Source organism: Emydura macquarii, unplaced genomic scaffold (assembly GCF_026122565.2).
Source record: "Emydura macquarii macquarii isolate MOO-44397 ecotype Brisbane River unplaced genomic scaffold, CSIRO-AGI_Emac_v2 contig_2288, whole genome shotgun sequence".
Taxonomy (NCBI): domain Eukaryota; kingdom Metazoa; phylum Chordata; order Testudines; family Chelidae; genus Emydura; species Emydura macquarii.
The window spans coordinates 275,917-293,056 of NW_027132425.1; the positions used below are offsets into that span (position 1 = coordinate 275,917).

The 17,140-nt window shown below is 46.1% G+C and overlaps 1 protein-coding gene across 1 annotated transcript in view; it reads left to right on the forward strand.

The window, feature by feature from the left end:
* LOC137161235 (unconventional myosin-X-like) overlaps positions 1–17,140 on the forward strand; it is a 279,065-nt gene that overhangs the window by 196,877 nt on the left and 65,048 nt on the right. Inside the window, exons 30-31 of the mRNA XM_067560340.1 lie at positions 39–94; positions 11,197–11,339. Coding sequence (XP_067416441.1) covers positions 39–94; positions 11,197–11,339 — 199 coding nt within the window. The remainder of the gene's footprint in view (positions 1–38; positions 95–11,196; positions 11,340–17,140) is intronic.

Here is a 17,140-nt window from a genome sequence, read left to right on the forward strand (position 1 = left end):
TACATTGTTGATAAATGTCTGTCTCTCTCACTGTGAAGGGAACCCTGGATGTGGGGCTCATCGACTCTGTCTGTGCCTCAGACAATCCTGACAGGTAGGAATAAGCTACATTTTAACAACATCATTGCCTTTTGGATTGGTAGCTCTTTAGGGCAGGGACTTGAATCACTCTGACATCTGCTGGAAGAGCTATACAGCAGAGCACAGACAATCCAGGAAGTTTTTGGAGAGTGTTATGGACAACTTCCTGGTGCAAGTGCTGGGGCAACCAACTAGGGGGCGTGCTCCTCTTGACCTGCTGCTCACAAACAGGGAAGATTTGGTATTTAGCCACACCCACGTGCTCTTTATCAGAGGCTGCAAAGTAGTGCTTGCAGGCCCATGCTTGCACAGAAAAATACCTCATGCTCTTAATGAGGGGATATAGCAGGCATGAGCCTGCCACCACTCAGCCTCTTCTCAGCCACCTGTGACTCCAGATGGAGTCTTTGCTGTTAGTCTTTTCAGCTTCCTGCCTTTGTTTCACCTTGTGAAAGTCTTAATATATAAATAACTAAGAAACCAAAATAAATAGATAATTTCTACTTCATTTCGTTTAGCATGTTATTTTTGTGCTCCGACTCCTGGACCTTTGTTTGTGCTGAAGCACAATTTGTGATCTACGAGAACCCAGTGTTTAAGCCCTGCCAGACTTGCAACAGGTCTTTGCAAGTGACAAAGTGTCCAGCAGAGACAGACATTCAAGTTGCCAGTGGGGTTTAGGAGACTCCCATAACCCCTGAAAGTGCAAGGTCTGTCTTGGATTTAAGGGCAGGTCCAAAAAAGATAAGAGACTAAACTAAAACTCCCCTTAATGAAACATACTCTAGCCCTCAAGGGCCTCAACATCATACATGTACTCTAGCCAGTACAAGGGCCTCAACATCATAGGCTGCTTCAGTCACCAGTCAAGCTTCATTTGCAACCTTGGATATGAAGATCTGAAAGAGGAAGAAACACACTTCCCTAACCAGAGAAAGGAAGAAAAGGAGTGTGTCAACTTATAAAACTTTTTCACTAGGAGGGTAGTGAAGCACTTGAATGGGATGTGGTGGAATCTCAATCCTTAGAAGCTTTTGAGGCGCAGCATGACAAAGCCCTGGCTGGGATGACTTGGTTGAGGTTGGTCCTGCTTTGAGCAGGGGGTGGACTAGATCACCTCCTGAGGTCCCTTCCAAACCTAATCTTCTATGATTCTGTGAAACCCATTCTTGGGAGACCTTCCCTCCCTTATAGGGTAACTCAATGGGAGGTATTCTGTGGGGCCATTTTAGCAACCAATTTTATAGGATGCCAAGAAGAGATTACAGGCACCCCACTGTTATGATCCATCCACAGCCACCAGATCTCCATTGCCCAGTACCGTGCACTTCTTCAGTACTACACAATACACAGTAGGAGCCAGAACCTTAACCTAAGGAGGTGTCACTTCCTTCAGCCAAGCCCTCTTCATCCCCAGATTAGGCATTAATGTCACCTCCCTCCCCATGCTGATGATATTAAAACATTCCAGGACCTCCCGAAGATACTGGCGCACTCTCTCCAAATCCCACTAGAGGAAGTCCAAGAGTCACAACATTCTTTGGTAGACATTTTGAATATTAATCCTCAAGAGAAGATCACTTTACCTGTTGATGAGGCATTACTATCCTCTGCACATACACTGTAACAAACACCAAGCACAATTCCACCCACTTGTAAGAGAGCTGACAAAAAGTACTACATTCCACCAAAAGGGAGGGAATGCTTTTTCCCCCCACCATTGCTCTAACCCCTTAATGGTGGATGCGTCCAACAAAAGGAGTTGCCAAACTTCATTTAGACCCTCTCCAATAGACAAGGAATCCAAGAGACTGGATTACTGGGCAGAAAAAGCTATTTGTCAGTTTCTCTTCAATTTTGTGCTGCTAATTCTCAGGCCTTGCTGGTTAAATACAACTTTACCATGTAGTCAAAATGTACACACTTTATTGAACATTTGCCACAAGATCAGAGAGACCAGTTTCAGTCCATCATTGCAGAGGGGCAGTTGGTCAGAAAAACCTCCCTCCAAGCTGCCCTAGATGCCATCGATACAGCCTCCAAATCTACGTCCATGGTGGTGGTCATGAGAAGAGCATTCTGGCTCCAGTCCTTAAGTCTTACAAAAGAAATAAAGACCATGCTCAAGGATCTCCCCTTTGAAGAACCTAAGCTCTTCAGTGGGCATACAGACTCCTCTCGCCACACTAACAGACTCCAGGGCTACTCTGTGGTCACTGGGAAATCTAAGAGGCTGCAACAAAAAGATAAGTTAATAAGACTCAGACTTCCCAGATATCCAAGCCATTCTAGTGCTGTCAGCAGTTCACCTTCCTTAAGCCTCACGAGTTCTTCAGGAGAAGGGCCAAGTAGCAAAAGCAAGCCCTCCCCCCACTTTTTCTTCTCAATCAATTTCTCTTTCTAAGAGGCAGTTTTAACACCTTGGCTGAGGGCATCACTCTGCCCAGTTCACTGGATTCCCCTTTGTGCATTCTCCTCCCTTTGAAGATTGACTGTCCCACTACTTGCCTGCCGGGGAACGCCTTATCTCAGACAAGTGGATACTGGAAGTCATCAGAATCATAGAATCATAGAATCATAGAATATTAGAGTTGGAAGGGACCTCAGGAGGTCATCTAGTCCAACCCCCTGCTCAAAGCAGGACTAACCTCTGCTATATCATCCCAACCAGGGCTTTGTCAAGCCGCAGCTTAAAAACCTCTAAGGATGGAGATTCCACCACCTCCCTAGGTAACCCATTCCAGTGCTTCACCACCCTCCTAGTAAAAAACTTTTTCCTAATGTCCAACCTAGACCTCCCTCCCTGCAACTTGAGACCGTTGCTCCTTGTTCTGTCATCTGCCACCACCGAGAACAGCCTAGCCCCATCCTCCCTAGAACCCCCTTTCAGGTAGTTAAAGGCCGCTATCAAATCCCCCCTCACTCTTCTCTTTTGCAGACTAAACAAGCCCAGTTCCCTCAGCCTCTCCTCATAAGTCCTGTGCTCCAGCCCCCTAATCATTTTTGTTGCCCTCCGCTGGACTCTCTCCAACTTGTCCACATCCTTTTTGTATTGGGGGGCCCAAAACTGGACACAATATTCTAAATGCGGCCTCACCAATGCCGAATAGAGGGGAATAATCACTTCCCGTGACCTGCTAGCAATGCCCCTCCTAATGCAGCCCAATATGCCATTGGCCTTCTTGACAACCAGGGCACACTGCTGACTCATATCCAGCTTTTTATCCACCGTTACCCCCAGGTCCCTTTCTGCAGAGCTGCTGCCCAGCTCGTCGGTCCCCAGTCTATAGCTGTGCATGGGATTCTTTCTTCCTAAGTGGAGGACTCTGCACTTTTCTTTGTTGAACCTCATTAGATTTCTTTTGGCCCAATCCTCCAGTTTGTTTAGGTCACTCTGTATCCTATCCCTACCTTGCAGGGTATCTACCACTCCCCCCAGCTTAGTGTCGTCCGCAAACTTGCTGAGGGTGCAATCTACCCCATCCTCCAGATCATTAATAAAGATGTTGAACAAAACCGGAGAATGGGTTACTCAATCTCCTTTCACTCTACCCCTCCATCCCTTTGCTTCTCCCTCCTACTTCCCCTCCCCCAGTCCCTCTTCAGGAATCCCTCTCATGAAGAGCTCTAAAGGCAAGAGGTCCTATCCCTCTTCTTTCTGGGGCAGTAGAGCTGGTTTCAACAGAGCTGATCAGGAAAGGATTCTATTCCAACTACTTCCTAGTTCCCAAGAGAGATTGAGGGTGGAGGCCGATCCTCGACTTCAGGAACTTGAACAACTATGTTCTAGCAGAACACTTCAGAATTGTGACATTAGAAACCATTCTCCCATCCTTGGATATACGAGACTTGTTCATTGCTCTTGAACTACAAGACGCCTACTTTCATGTAGCCACCCACCCATCACACACGCACTTCCAGCATTTTGTAAAAGGAACAGACCGCTGCCAAGATCAAATTCTTCTCTTTGGCCTCTCTACATCTGTGAGAGCTGGTTCACACTTACCGCGCGATTCGGCGGCAGTCGATAGGAGTTACACAAACTACACAGAGTAGTTTGCATAACTGACGTTGACTGCCTTGCTTCCCTTCTGCGTGCTGTTCACACTGCGCTGAGCCGACAGGAACAGCGTTCCCGTTGACGCAGCGCTACACTACTGGAGAGGGTGGACTTACTCAGTCGACTTCCTGATCGATTGAGCAGGTCTCACTGACCGCTCAGTCGATCCAGAAAGATTGATCTGGCGGTGGCAATTTTGCCGCCATCAGTATAAACATAGCCTAAGGGTGTTTACCAAGGTCCTCTTGGTAGCGGCAGCTCACCCCCGTTAATGGGAGAGCTCAGTAATCTTATATTTGGATAACTGGTTGACCAAGAGTCGATCACACCAAGAGCTCTAGTCAGCTATGACCAAGACCTTAAGCTTGTTCCAGTCACTAGGCCTTTGCCTCAACCACATAAAATCAATACAAACGCGATACGAATGATAAACTTCACAAGAGACATTTTGTACTGCACAACAGTAAGAGCCTACCTACCCAGGGAGAGATTTTCCATCCTGTCTGGACTAATCTGGGTGCTGTAGTTATTCCCACAAACCACCATGGGGGCTTGTCTTCAACTCTTGGGCCACATGTTCATGATTACCTATGGAAGACTACACCTCAGATGTCTCCAAACACGGTTAAGAACAGAATATACTCCAAACAGACAAAACTTCTCCAAACAGGTTGTAGTGCTTCAAAAGGTGTTGGAGTCCCTTAAGTGGACTCCAGACCCATAGAAGGTCTGTGTGGGAACCCCATTTTCACATCCCATTCCATCAGAATGCTCACGACGCATGCTTTTCACAACACATGCTAGGATGCTAGAATGGGGAGTTCACTTGCAGTGAAATACAGCCCAGGGCAAATGTCTCTGCAAGAATCAGCACTTCATGTAAACCTTCTGGAGCTGAAAAAGTTTGATACGCTTGCCAGTGTTTCCTCCATGACTTAAAAGGCCACTCAGTCAGAGTAATGTGAGACAACATGGCAGCTATGTATTACAACTACTGCCAAAGTGGAGCAAGATCCCAGTCCTTCAATACAGAGTCTCTAAACCCTGGTCTACATTACAAACCTATGTCTATATAACTATAGTGCTCAGGAGATATATGAGCAACGCAGTTATACCAACCAAACTCCTGGCACTATGTTGACAAGAGGGCTTCTCCTTTAGGTAGCATCTTCACTAAGCACTGCAGTGCTGTAAGTGTAGACAAGCCCTAAGACTCTGAAATTGGTGCATCTTCCATCAAATAGAGATATCAGTAGTCTAGCTGCCAGGCCTTCAGAATACAATTGCAGACTCCCTGAGCAGACATTGCTGGCAAGACCATAAATGGGAGCTCAAAGACCCTGAGGTCTACCACAAGTAGATCTCTTTACCATATCAAACAACTCCGAATGTCGCTTGTCATGCTCCAGGGAGGTTACAGCCTCAGTTCTCTAGGAGATGTGCTGGTAACTCCATGGCCTCATTCCCTGCTTTATGCTTTCCCACCAATACCATTAATCCTCAAGACTCTACTCAAGCTACATGGAAAGAGCAAGAGTTATTCTAATAGCACCAGCCTGGCCAAGACAGGTGTGGTAACCAAACCTCATTCACCTCTCAGAGTTAGCACCTCTACCACAGAGGACCTATTGACAGAACACAGGGTCACACATCCACCTCAACTCTTCGTCTCTAAACCTCAGGGCGTGGCTCTTGAATGGCTCTCGACCATGGAACTGACCTATTCGGATCCAGTTCAATCAATTATTTTGGCTAGTAGAAGGCCCAATACCCTCAGAAGTGGAAATGCTTTCACTCTTGTTGCTCTCTTCCATCTTCCTAAGCTTCAGAAATTTTGCTTCCCAAGTTACTGGACTGCCTACTGGAATTAAAAGAGTGAGGTCTATCAATGAGCTCTATTAGGGTACATTTGGTTGCTATAACAACTTTCCATTCACCCAACTAGGGGTTCTCAGTTTTTGCCCACCTTGTCAAACCAGATTCCTCAAGGGTCTATACTATTAATTTCCTTCTATTTGAGACCCAGCCCCCAGTGGAACCTCAACCTGGTTCTTAATGCTCTAAAGAGAATCCTCTTCAAACTGATGGCCACCTGCTCTCTCCTCCATCTCTCCTTTAAAGTTTCATTCCTGGTTGTCATTACTTTAGCAAAACAAATGGGAGTCCTGGGAGCACTCCTGGACGACTCACCATATGCCATCTTTTATAGGGACAAGGTTGTACTACATCCTCATCTCTCTTTTCTCCCTAAGGTCTCATCAGAATATCACATTAACCAAGAGATTTGCCTTTGTTATACTTATAAATAAAATAAACAACAGGACCTTATTCAGGAGGGACAAGGCAATACACTGTGTTTATTGTGAATACAGAGATTTCAGAAAGCAATTGCCCACACCCACACGCGCGCGCGCACAGTTCTGCAGGCAGCATATATTTACCGGCATATATTTACCAGCCTCTGAGTTGTTCAAGCCAGTCCACTGGCCAGGTGGACTGAACATGAGAGTGGAGCCAGGCTCTGTCGGTTGTGAATCCGATGCTCCTGGATGTTTGCAGAACGAACCCAAAATCCTCAGCTTTTTACCCCATCTTTATAGTGATCCATCCCCATTCGGGTCTATGGATCTTGCAGTGTCATGTTGCTTTCTCATATCAATCACTTGTAATGTTGCAAAGATGACGGCTTCCCGTTATCTTCTAATTCCTGTTTCACACTTTGTCTCGTTCCTGTCCCTGGGGGGGGTCGACTCTTTTGGACCCGGGGCTATCTTGATCCCATGTTCTTCGGCCATCTGTATCTAAAAGTCGTTACAATGAAGTCTTGCTTCACTCCCTTCCTGTTATCAGGGAGACCTGAGGGTTGCCGCCTTTTACCTCATTATCACACACACACACCATTCAGTCCTCAGTCATACTAACTAACTTCTACTTTAAAAAAAAAAGCACATTTAAAACAAAAATTACAGCTTTCAATTAAAGCTGCATTTCCACCTAAATGATATATGTATGTTTTCACAAAAGAGAGGAGGACAAGTTATTCTGATACTAGAAATGCTAGGGTTGAATTAGCCATCAATATGGATCATCCCACTGACATAAAATAACAAAGCACATTCACAGTAACTGTTCTTAGATATGAGCAAGTCAGTTGCTTGAGTAACAATAGGTCTCAAAACATTTCTAAGCAAGAAACTGAACTGTGAGATGTTACAAATAAAATGCACACTGAACTGCAAGATATTCCAAGCACAGTGTTCTTAAACACATGTAAACATGATTACAGCAATAGAGTCTAGGATGTTCGGTTGTCACAATTGCTCCTGCCCCCTGAACACTGGTAAAATAGTTGCTTTCAGCTTACACCTTTCAATATTCTACCCAAAACTTCTTGCCACTAGAAAAGAATCAAGCCTTCATTCACTGGAAGTGTGTTGTGTATTGTTTGCAGAAAGAATGAAGGGGACAGCCTATTTCACCACAGTGATTGTCTAAGTGGGTTTTGGGATGTATTTTGACCTCTTATGAAAGAAGTGGTGTACAGAGCCCCCATAGAGTGACAGTGCATTCCAGTAGAGCTCAATCCATGTCCATAACTCTACTGAAGGAAGTTCCCATAGCAGAGATCTGCAGGACTGCGACTTGGTCTTCTATCCATATCTTTGCCAAGCACTCTGCCATCTTGGATGCTTCCAGAGATGACACTGCCTTTGGTAATGCAGTTTTCTGAACAGTTCTTGATTTACCTTCCCAGCATCCAGCTTCTCTTTGCATTACTACTTGGGCATTTCTGAAGGTGGAAAACCCATAGAGACATAAAAAGGAGAAGTTACTTACCTTACCGTACCTTGAGTACTTTGACATGTTTTTGTCCCTATGGGTGCTCCACCTCCTGCCCTCCTTCCCCTCAGTGGTGGAGTCTCTGGCTTCATGGCTGAGAAGAAACTGAGTGGTGGCATGTTTGCTTCCGCCTATATTCCTTCATTTGGGGCACAAGGTATTATTCTGCAGAGGCATAAATCCAATACTGGGCCTGCAAGCACTGCTTAGCAGTGTCTGATCAAGAGCACATGGGTACGCACACATTCTACAGTGGAGCACCCATTAGGACAAAAACATCTTGAAGAACTCATGTTACTGTAACGTAAGTAGCCTTTTTTTCCATAGCCATTAGTTTTCAGAACTTAATTCACAATTTCTTTTGATGTGTCAGTGTACAAAAACAACCCACAAAAGCATTGCCTAGAGGTCTGTTAAAATTACTTTGGCTGCAAGATCTTAATCTTGTAGATTTAGCAAACACAGCCTTGCAAAAGAGATGAAAATAAGCTCAGGAATGTTATTCCCTGCTTGATGTAATTGTAACGTGGCTGGTCACTCCATCCATCTTCATAGTTCAAAACCTGTTCAGTATTGGATTTGTGAACTATATACCAAAATGTTAATCAAGTTGTTATGCTACAGATATAGTATCCTCAAATAATTAAAGGATATGAACAATAACAATACGTTAAAAATTACGTGCCAGTATCTGATCACTAGTATTTCAGTAGATCAGTTATTCTCAAGCAATGGTTCACAGAACACCAGTAGTCTACCAAAATCTTCCTAATGGTGTGTAGAGCCCGTTAGTCACTTGGGTCCAGATCCACATAGGGACTCAGGCTTTGTGGATCACAGTGTTGATCCTGTGATTTTCTTGGCGCCTAAAGTTAGGTGCTGTAATGCTCGGTGTCGTGACCCCTGAGTTAGGCACTTAGGCTCCTGCATGATGAATGCGGGGAGAGAGAGGTGCCTTAGACTGTGAACCACAAAGCCAGCACCCTAAGTAGGGAGCTGCCTAAACTAGTTGATGCTAAGTCCCTCCCCCTCTCAGAGATAGGCACCCATCTCTGCTTGTGATCCACAAACGGGGGGAGAAAGGCATTTGGCCACCTCAGTCATGTGTGGCACCAGAAACAAAACAGCTGGGAGGGAGGAGGGTTTAGGGTACTCTTTTACACCAGTGGTTATGGTATTCACCCAGGATGTGGGAGACCTCCAGTTCAAGTCCCCCTTCTCCTGAACAGGGATCTGCCGCCTCTCAGGTGAGTGACCTAACCAATAGACTAAAGTGGAACAACTTCAGTAATAGAGAATGATGAAGATTTTCTTCAGGATATCTCATAGCCTAGTGATAAGGGCACTCACTTGAGAGGTGGCAGGCCCTTGTTCAAATCCCTTCTCCCCCTCAGGTGGAGAGAGACTTGAATGGGGGGGGGTCCCCCACATCCTGGGTGAGTATCCTAACCACTGGGATAAAAGTTGTGAGGGAGCTCTGCTTTCTCAGTTGTTCCGTGTGAGCTCTTCTACAGGGCCCAATTTGGCCAGTGGCATCTGAGCATCCTTACCAGAGTGTGCTCCTGCATGTGACTAAGGTGAATGAATGCCTATCTTCCCCAGATAGGTCTGGGACTTAGGCAGGAGATTGGCTTCTGGGCACCTAGAGTGAGGCTGCAATGCACATGCTGAGAGGCAGAAACGTAGGTATTAAGCGACTTCAGGCACCTACAGGATTAGGCGACAACTGAGCAGGAGTTAAGTGCATCACACTGGTGCCTACGTATCTTTGTGGTTCACAGCCTTGAAACCAAAGATAAATAAAAACTTAACCTTTTGAAAAGCTTTGTTAGAAGACTGACATTTTTTACAGAAAAAGCCCAAATTAACAAGTATATGCTGCTGTAGCCTGAGGGAAGCCTCTCCAACATAATAAATTAAATTCTACTTTTACTACTACCTAACAAAAGCAAGAAAGTCCTATTAAAACACAGGGCAATTCCGTAGTTCATATGTTGTGCTGTAAAACCACCCAGAATATAAACCAAGGAGTATTTCATATTGCTTTCAGTTGAAAGCATCCATTGTAAGCTACAAAAACAATGGGCTTATCCTACGTAAGTTTCTTACTGCATTACTTTGCTTTAAAGTTTTTTTCTTCCGCAAGGTGCAGGGGCTCCCAGAATAAAGCTTTGGAATTTTTGTATTTTAAGAGATTCTTAGCTGATATTAAGGTGAAAAGTTGTAGACATTACTTCAATTAGGCTCTTTCTACTGAAGGAGTGTAGAGTAATACTTAGGTCTGGTCTACACTACAGACCTATATTGATGTAACTGCGTCATTCAGGTGGATTAACTACACCAACAGGAGTGCTCTCTCCCATCAGCATAGAGCATCTTCATTAAAATGCTACAGCAGCACAGCTAAATTGGTGCAGCTGTGCCGATGCAGCAGTTTGAGTGTAGACTTGCTTTTAATCTCTGTCCACTGTAATCCCAGGTGCAAAGTGAAATGGCTGGCTGGAGATGTTGGACTGGAACTTCTGCTTCTTAAGTCTGGCCTGATGCTCTTCTTCTCCCCTGCACTGTGTCTCAGATACTTCACCCTCTGCCCACTCTTCGCTTCCTCCCCCAGATTCGGTTCTGGGCTCCTTAGAAATTAGTGAATGCTCTCAGTTATCCTTAATAGTATTCTTAAGATAGATGCCTGGCTGGTGTGAATTGTCATAGCTCTGTTGAGTTCATCAGAGCTATGACAATTTAACCAAGCTGAAGATCTGCTACCTAAGATTCCTTTCTTTGTCCTAGGAGGAATTCTGTCTCTCTCACTAATGTACTGACGTTCTGTCCTCAGCTTCTGTTGAACCAAGCAATGGGACTTGAGGGAGGCTGACAGGAGAGACACCTTGATGCTGTGATGATTGGTGTGTGCTACAAATACTATGCCTGCAGTCTGAATATGCCCTTCCCGCCAATTTGTAATCTAGTCCGGGTGGGCTCTTTCCCCTGTTTCAATGTTCCCCCAACTCTCCATAGTATGTTTTCAGTAGGTGTGACTGGCATTGCATATGCTGAGGCAGAGGGACTAATGGTTAAAGGTGAAGGCTCAGACTATGGCTCTGCAGGCACTTTGGCAGAGAGGCTGATGGTTGAAAAGTGGTGCTCTGGCTCAGCGGAGCTTTAGCTCCAGACATAGACCTGATATGACCAGTTTTAATTCTCATGTTTTCTGGCAGGCCAAATTCCTTTGTGATCATCACAGCAAATCGAGTGATTCACTGTAACAGTGATACCCCAGAGGAGATGCACCACTGGATCTCGCTCCTGCAGAAACCCAAAGGCGAATCCAAGGTTGATGGTCAAGAGTTTCTTGTGAGAGGTAAAAGGAAACATGCACCATAACCATGTGTTGCACACAAACTCAAAGAACACATCATCAGCATGTCACAAAAAATGGAAATCCAAATGTATATGTCACTCACATAGATGGAGGCCCACAGTGTTTGGTATTAGGCCAGCTCCAGTTTTATCGAGCATTTCATTAATGGACTGGAAGAGGGAGTAAACAGCATGGGATTTTTTTGTGAAAATTGCCTCTGTAGAGTCTCATCATTACTCTGTGTGAGCCCTCACAGCTGCTTTGTGACCTGCCCTGAACTCCGGAGCTGCTGGACTCATCATTACTGTCCCTCCCAGTGGAAAACCATCTTTACCTTACATGTTGTCAGCCTTTTAGAATTATTTGAACCGTCATTTCTCTTGAATTTTATTAGGACTTTGTGATGAAGTGTATAGATGGGAAGGTATACATGAGCCATCTGCCCAAGGGGGAAGAGAAGTCATCTTTCCCAAGGGTGATCTTTTTTGGTGCCTTATATAGCATACTGGTAGTGGTCACTTGCCTGGAAGAAGAGGAAGACACAACACAGTCAGGCTAAGTCTGTCTATAGTGGTCCCACATACATTGTCCCTGGATCAGATATTTCTCAAGCAGGTAACAAAGTAGGTAAATTGGTTCTCACCCCCCGAGTCCCTATATGCTGCATGTCCAGCAGTCTGTACTGTGGTGCCTTCCCTCTCTTCCTGCTTGTGGGAGACAGAACTGAGACTGACAGCCAGCCAGGGGCCCAGACTGCCCCTTGGTGGAGAACTTCCATGGTTATTTGCCCTCACTCCTAGGCAGACAGCAGACCAGGGATCTCCTTATTATAGCAGAGTCTTTAGGGATAAGATTTCTTAAAATTTTGAATTTGATGAAATGAAGACTCCAAAACCAAACAAAACATTGGTTTGGTTTTTTAAAAAAGGTGCTTGCTTTCGGCCAGGAAATTTTGAGCCAGCCTTACCCTTCCTGAGGGCAGGATTACAGCAGGATCAGACCTGTCTTCCCCTTCTCTTTATTTGCAATGAACCAAGAGAGAACTGCAAATGCCCCCAAGCCTTACTCCTTCGTTTTCAAGATTACTGCGACTGGACTGAGAGAGACTGGTCTACGGCCATCTCAGAGGGAAACCCAGAGGAATGAGCGTGGTTTGGTTCCCTTTCAGTCTTCCAACCCCCTCAGCCAGCATAAGGTCCAGCTTCACGCGGAGCCATGGAATTGGGCTGCAGAACCCATCCCCCACACTACGTGGCATGAAGAAACTGTGCAGGTCCATCCCATAATGGCGTTTGAGCCTCCTGTGGAAAAAGCAGTAGCTATTGCTGCTGCCAGTCACACAGCATCCCCTCTTCTGACTTGCCAGCTGAGGATTTCAGCTCTATCAGTCTTTTAAACTCTGCTGCAGCCAATGCAGAGGTAAATGACCACCTAGCACCTCCTCCACTAGTACCTACATCAGAACCCTTAACTCCCTCAGCTTCAGGAGTGTCTCCCGAAGTGGCTCTACTGTATTCTGGGCAGACAGGTGGGCCATGTGCCCATGGAGTCTTCTCCTACAAAAGAAACAGAGAAAAATCCCTCTCTCACTCCCTAAAACTCTGTCCCCCTGGAGACATGTTTAGCAAGACCCTTCTGAAGGTCCCTCCACTTCAGGAACACAGTAATGACCTGCCTTATGCCCTCCTCCAAAATATTGTTGAAGTTCAAAGAGCAGAAGCCAGTGGCTAAGCCCCACAGAGATAAAAGGAAGGTCAGCCGGGGGGGGGGGGGGAGACCTGCAGGCTCAGAGTACTCCTCAGTTCAGACTCTGATCCCGAGTCCCTTATGTTAAGTAAGGATGCAAGTGCTCCTGCAGGGATTATAGGACTCAGAAAACAGGGAAAAATCAAAGAAGTGCCTCTCAATCCTCCTCTCAGTCTTCTCATACACTAAAAAATCTAAGATAAGAACAAGGAAGGTAACATTTTTCCTCCTCATCATCCATTTTGATTTCCTTGGAGAAAGGGGAATTCTCTCTCTCAGACCAGGCAGCAGTAGAGGAAGATTTATGAGACTCTCTTCCCTCCTCAAAAATGGCAGTGGGGGGAGCTGAGTGGGAGAGGAGTGTGGGCGGGGCCACGGGCAGAAGAGGCGGTATAGGGAGCTAGCCCCCCCAGGGGAAGACTCACCCGCTGCCCATGATAATCTGGAGTCAGTGCCCATTAAACAGTTTGAATTCTCTCCTGTTGTTTTACACATCCCACCATACAGACAGTCAGACGTAGTAAAGGAGGGTGAAAGGAAAATTTCCTTCTTTACCTATGAGTTTTTTTTCTAATACCTTCCATATCTGATTGTCTGGCCCACTCAGAGAAGATTCACTTGACTCAGAATAAAAGTTATTGGTTCTCTCTGTTTTCTTAGACTAGAAGGGAAGATCTGTGTTGAATCAAGCAATGGTTGCCTTTTTCTTAAGGCTCTTTTACAAGAGTCACCTGTTAGGTGTGTGATGGGGTGGCCTTTGTGCTCCCGTGGGCCGAGCGCTTTTTTTAGTGTGGTGGGCACCAAATGGCCGCCCAGGGCTCCCACCAGTCTCAAGATGGCGGCCGTCTCTCTTCTGCCCAGTCTTCCTTCAGGCCTTTGCAGGCCGAGGAGTGCCCTCGGGACCTTAGGTTCTAAGGTTTGGGGTAGGGGGTGTCCGAGCCCGCCCTCTTCTTCAGACACCAGCCCAGAGACCCTGGTTGACAGCAGTGGCTGGCTGCTGCTATAAGGCACAGTGTAAAGTCTTCTCTCTGGACTGCTTCCCTACCCTGGTCTTTGTTGGGGCTGAGTAGCCACTCCAACAGGCAAGCCCCTTGCTTTCCTCTGACTCCTGCCACTCACAGTCCCCCCCCTCCCCCTCCAAACTCCAAGAGCACCCTGCCTGGCTGGCAGGGAGCTTATATCTGCTCCCAGGCAGTGCTTAATGGGCCTCAGCTGGCCCTAATCAGTCTGGAGGAAGCCTTGGGCCGCTGCTAGGGGAACAGGGCCTTGTTCATTCTTAGGCTAATATAGCGCCCTTCTATCACCCTCCGGTAGCCCCTGTCACAGGTGACTGTAGCTGGGAGGTGTGGCCTCCCTCGAAGATTGACAGCGAGGGAGAGCCACCGGCACCGCCCACTACAGGAGATCCTTTACAGTGACCAACATATTATATATTTTCTTTTTCTAGCCATAGTCCCATCTATATGGGATCAGCTCTCTGAATCCTCCTTCTCCAGTCTAGTCTGCCTTGAAACAGTTCCTCAGAAACTCTGAGCTATTCTAATCCTCTTATATCTAGTTTTGGGTCTTCCAATCCTTCTCTTACCCTCCACTTCTAAGGTTAATGCCCTATTTCATATGTATTCTTCCACTCTTCTTTTAACATGCCCAAACCATCTAAGCCTGGATTCCCTCGGCTTTTCTATAATTGGAACCACTTTCATGCTTCGCCTAATTCATTCATTCCAAGCATGGTCTATCCTTGCAACTCCAAGCATCTATCTTAATATTTTCATTTCCACTGTATTCAAGATCTGTTCCTGTCTCTGCCCCAGTGACCAGCATTCTGAGCCATATAAAAGTACAGGCCTAATTACAGTCATGTAGATCAGCGGTTCTCAAACTGGGGGGTGTGAGATGGATTGTGGGAGGGTGCCATCGATGGAGTTTGGGAGGCATGGGGGGCAATGCTCCCCCAAACTTACGATGATGGAGCTGTTTCCCCCTGCTGGGTGAGGGGTGCCGGGCTGAGAGCGAGGCTGGGTGGCCGTGGGGACCCCGGCGCCTCACATGGGCAGCCCTGGGCAAGTATTGGGTGTGGGGAACCCTTAGAAGGTGAGTGGAGGCGGGGAGAGGCTGCAGTGGGCGGCGGGCCCAGCACTGCTGGTGGAGCAGGGGACAGAGCCGGTCCAGCTCCATGCTCCGCACTTTGTGCAACTGCTTCCGTCTTCAGTCAGAGTGCTGCTTCTGGCAGCCACTGCTGCTGCCAGCCTCCCACAGCAGCGCCCCCTCCCTCCCCCCCCCCCCCCCCCCCCCCGCTGCTGCCGGACACGCTCCCCGTGCCACTGCTGCTCTGCAGGCTCCCGGAGGTGGCAGCTGCATACGTGCTGCTGCCCGAGGATAATACTGATGAGAAGGTGCGATTCCCATTTTTTCTGGTGGGTCACATTGGGCTCCAGAGCTGCCCCCCCAAATTAGCAGTCAAACTCCACCTATGATATGTAGGCCCTGTTTTTTTTCTGAAGAGGGGATTCGGGGGAGTGGGGGCTTTAATCGTTACACAAAAGTCCACAGGGTGGCTCCATTTAAAAAGATTGAAAACCATGTAGATGTAGATCTTACTTTTCAATTTGATAGGCGTTCTCCTATTACAGATCAATCTGCTCACTTCTCTCCATTTACTCCATGCCTTTCCTGTACTGCTTATAAATTTGCTGTTGAGTTCACCATTATCCTGTACTATTGCAGCTAGGTACTTGAATTTCTATATCTTTGGTAGTGGCTGCCACTCTCCCCTCCCCCTGACTTGCAGTCTCATTATCTTCCTGCAAGGTATCATTGAATCTATAGACCATGTACTGTTTTATTTCTGCTGATTTTCATGCCATTTCTTTCAAATATGCACCTCCGTCTCTTTAAATCTTCTTCCACTTCCTCTTTGTTCTCCCCCAGGAGAACTAAATCAAAAAGCATGTACCAGGGTGCCACTTGCTGGATGGATGTTTTCTGCATCGAGCACCAACAAGAACAAAAATGGGCTTAGTGCCAAGCCTTTGTGTAATCCAACTCTTACTAGAAACTGCTCAGTTTCTCCAAGTGGCCGTCTCATTGTGGTAACAGCACCTTACACGTAGATGAGTCTGATATACAAACAATTCTATGTAAAATTATTAATGATATATAGAATCACAGAATCACAGGACTGGAAAGGACCTTATGGGGTCATCTAGTCCAGTCCCCTGCACTTATGGCAGGACCGAGCATTATCTAGACCATCCCCAAAAGGGATGTTTTTGTCTAATCTGTTTTTAAAAATCTCCAATGATGGCGATTCCACAAACTCCCTAGGCAATTAATTCCAGCACTTAACTACCCTGACAGTTGGGACGTTTTTCCTAAGTTTGTCCAACCTAAATCGCTTTTGCTGCAATTTAAAGCCCATTGCTTTTTGTCCTGTCCTCAGAGGTTAAGGAGAACAATTTTTTCAGCTGTGAAAGCTATCATTGTGGGGTTCTTTGCAGAATGCTCCACAGTACAGACAGTGAGACATGGAAGGTATTGAAGCAAAATTCACAGGTAGGTAAGAACATTTTCCTTTCATATAACTGTCCCACACAGTCAGTGTGCTGCATGTACTGAAGTTAAACATTTTAAAATTGGCAACTTCAGATAATTTACATCCAGGAGTTTTAAATGAGTTGGCTGAGGAGGAGGATAAATCTTTGAAAACTAGGGAAATTCCAGGTGTCTGGAAGAAAGTCGGTGTTGTTTCCGTTTTTAAAAGTAGTAAATGGGATGACCTGGATAATTACAGGTCAGTTACGCTGAAGATGGGGCAGAATAATGGAATGGCTGATACGGGACACTATCACTAAAGAACTGGAGGACAGAAATATAATTTAAAATCAATCAACATAGTTCCATGGAAAATTGGGGCCCATAAACAATCTGTTATGTTGTTGTTTGATAAGATTACAGAGTCTGACACGTAAAGATAACTACTGATGTGATATGTTTCCACTTTTGTAAGGTGTCTGACTTAAAACTCCACAACATTCTGATTAAAAACCTAACAC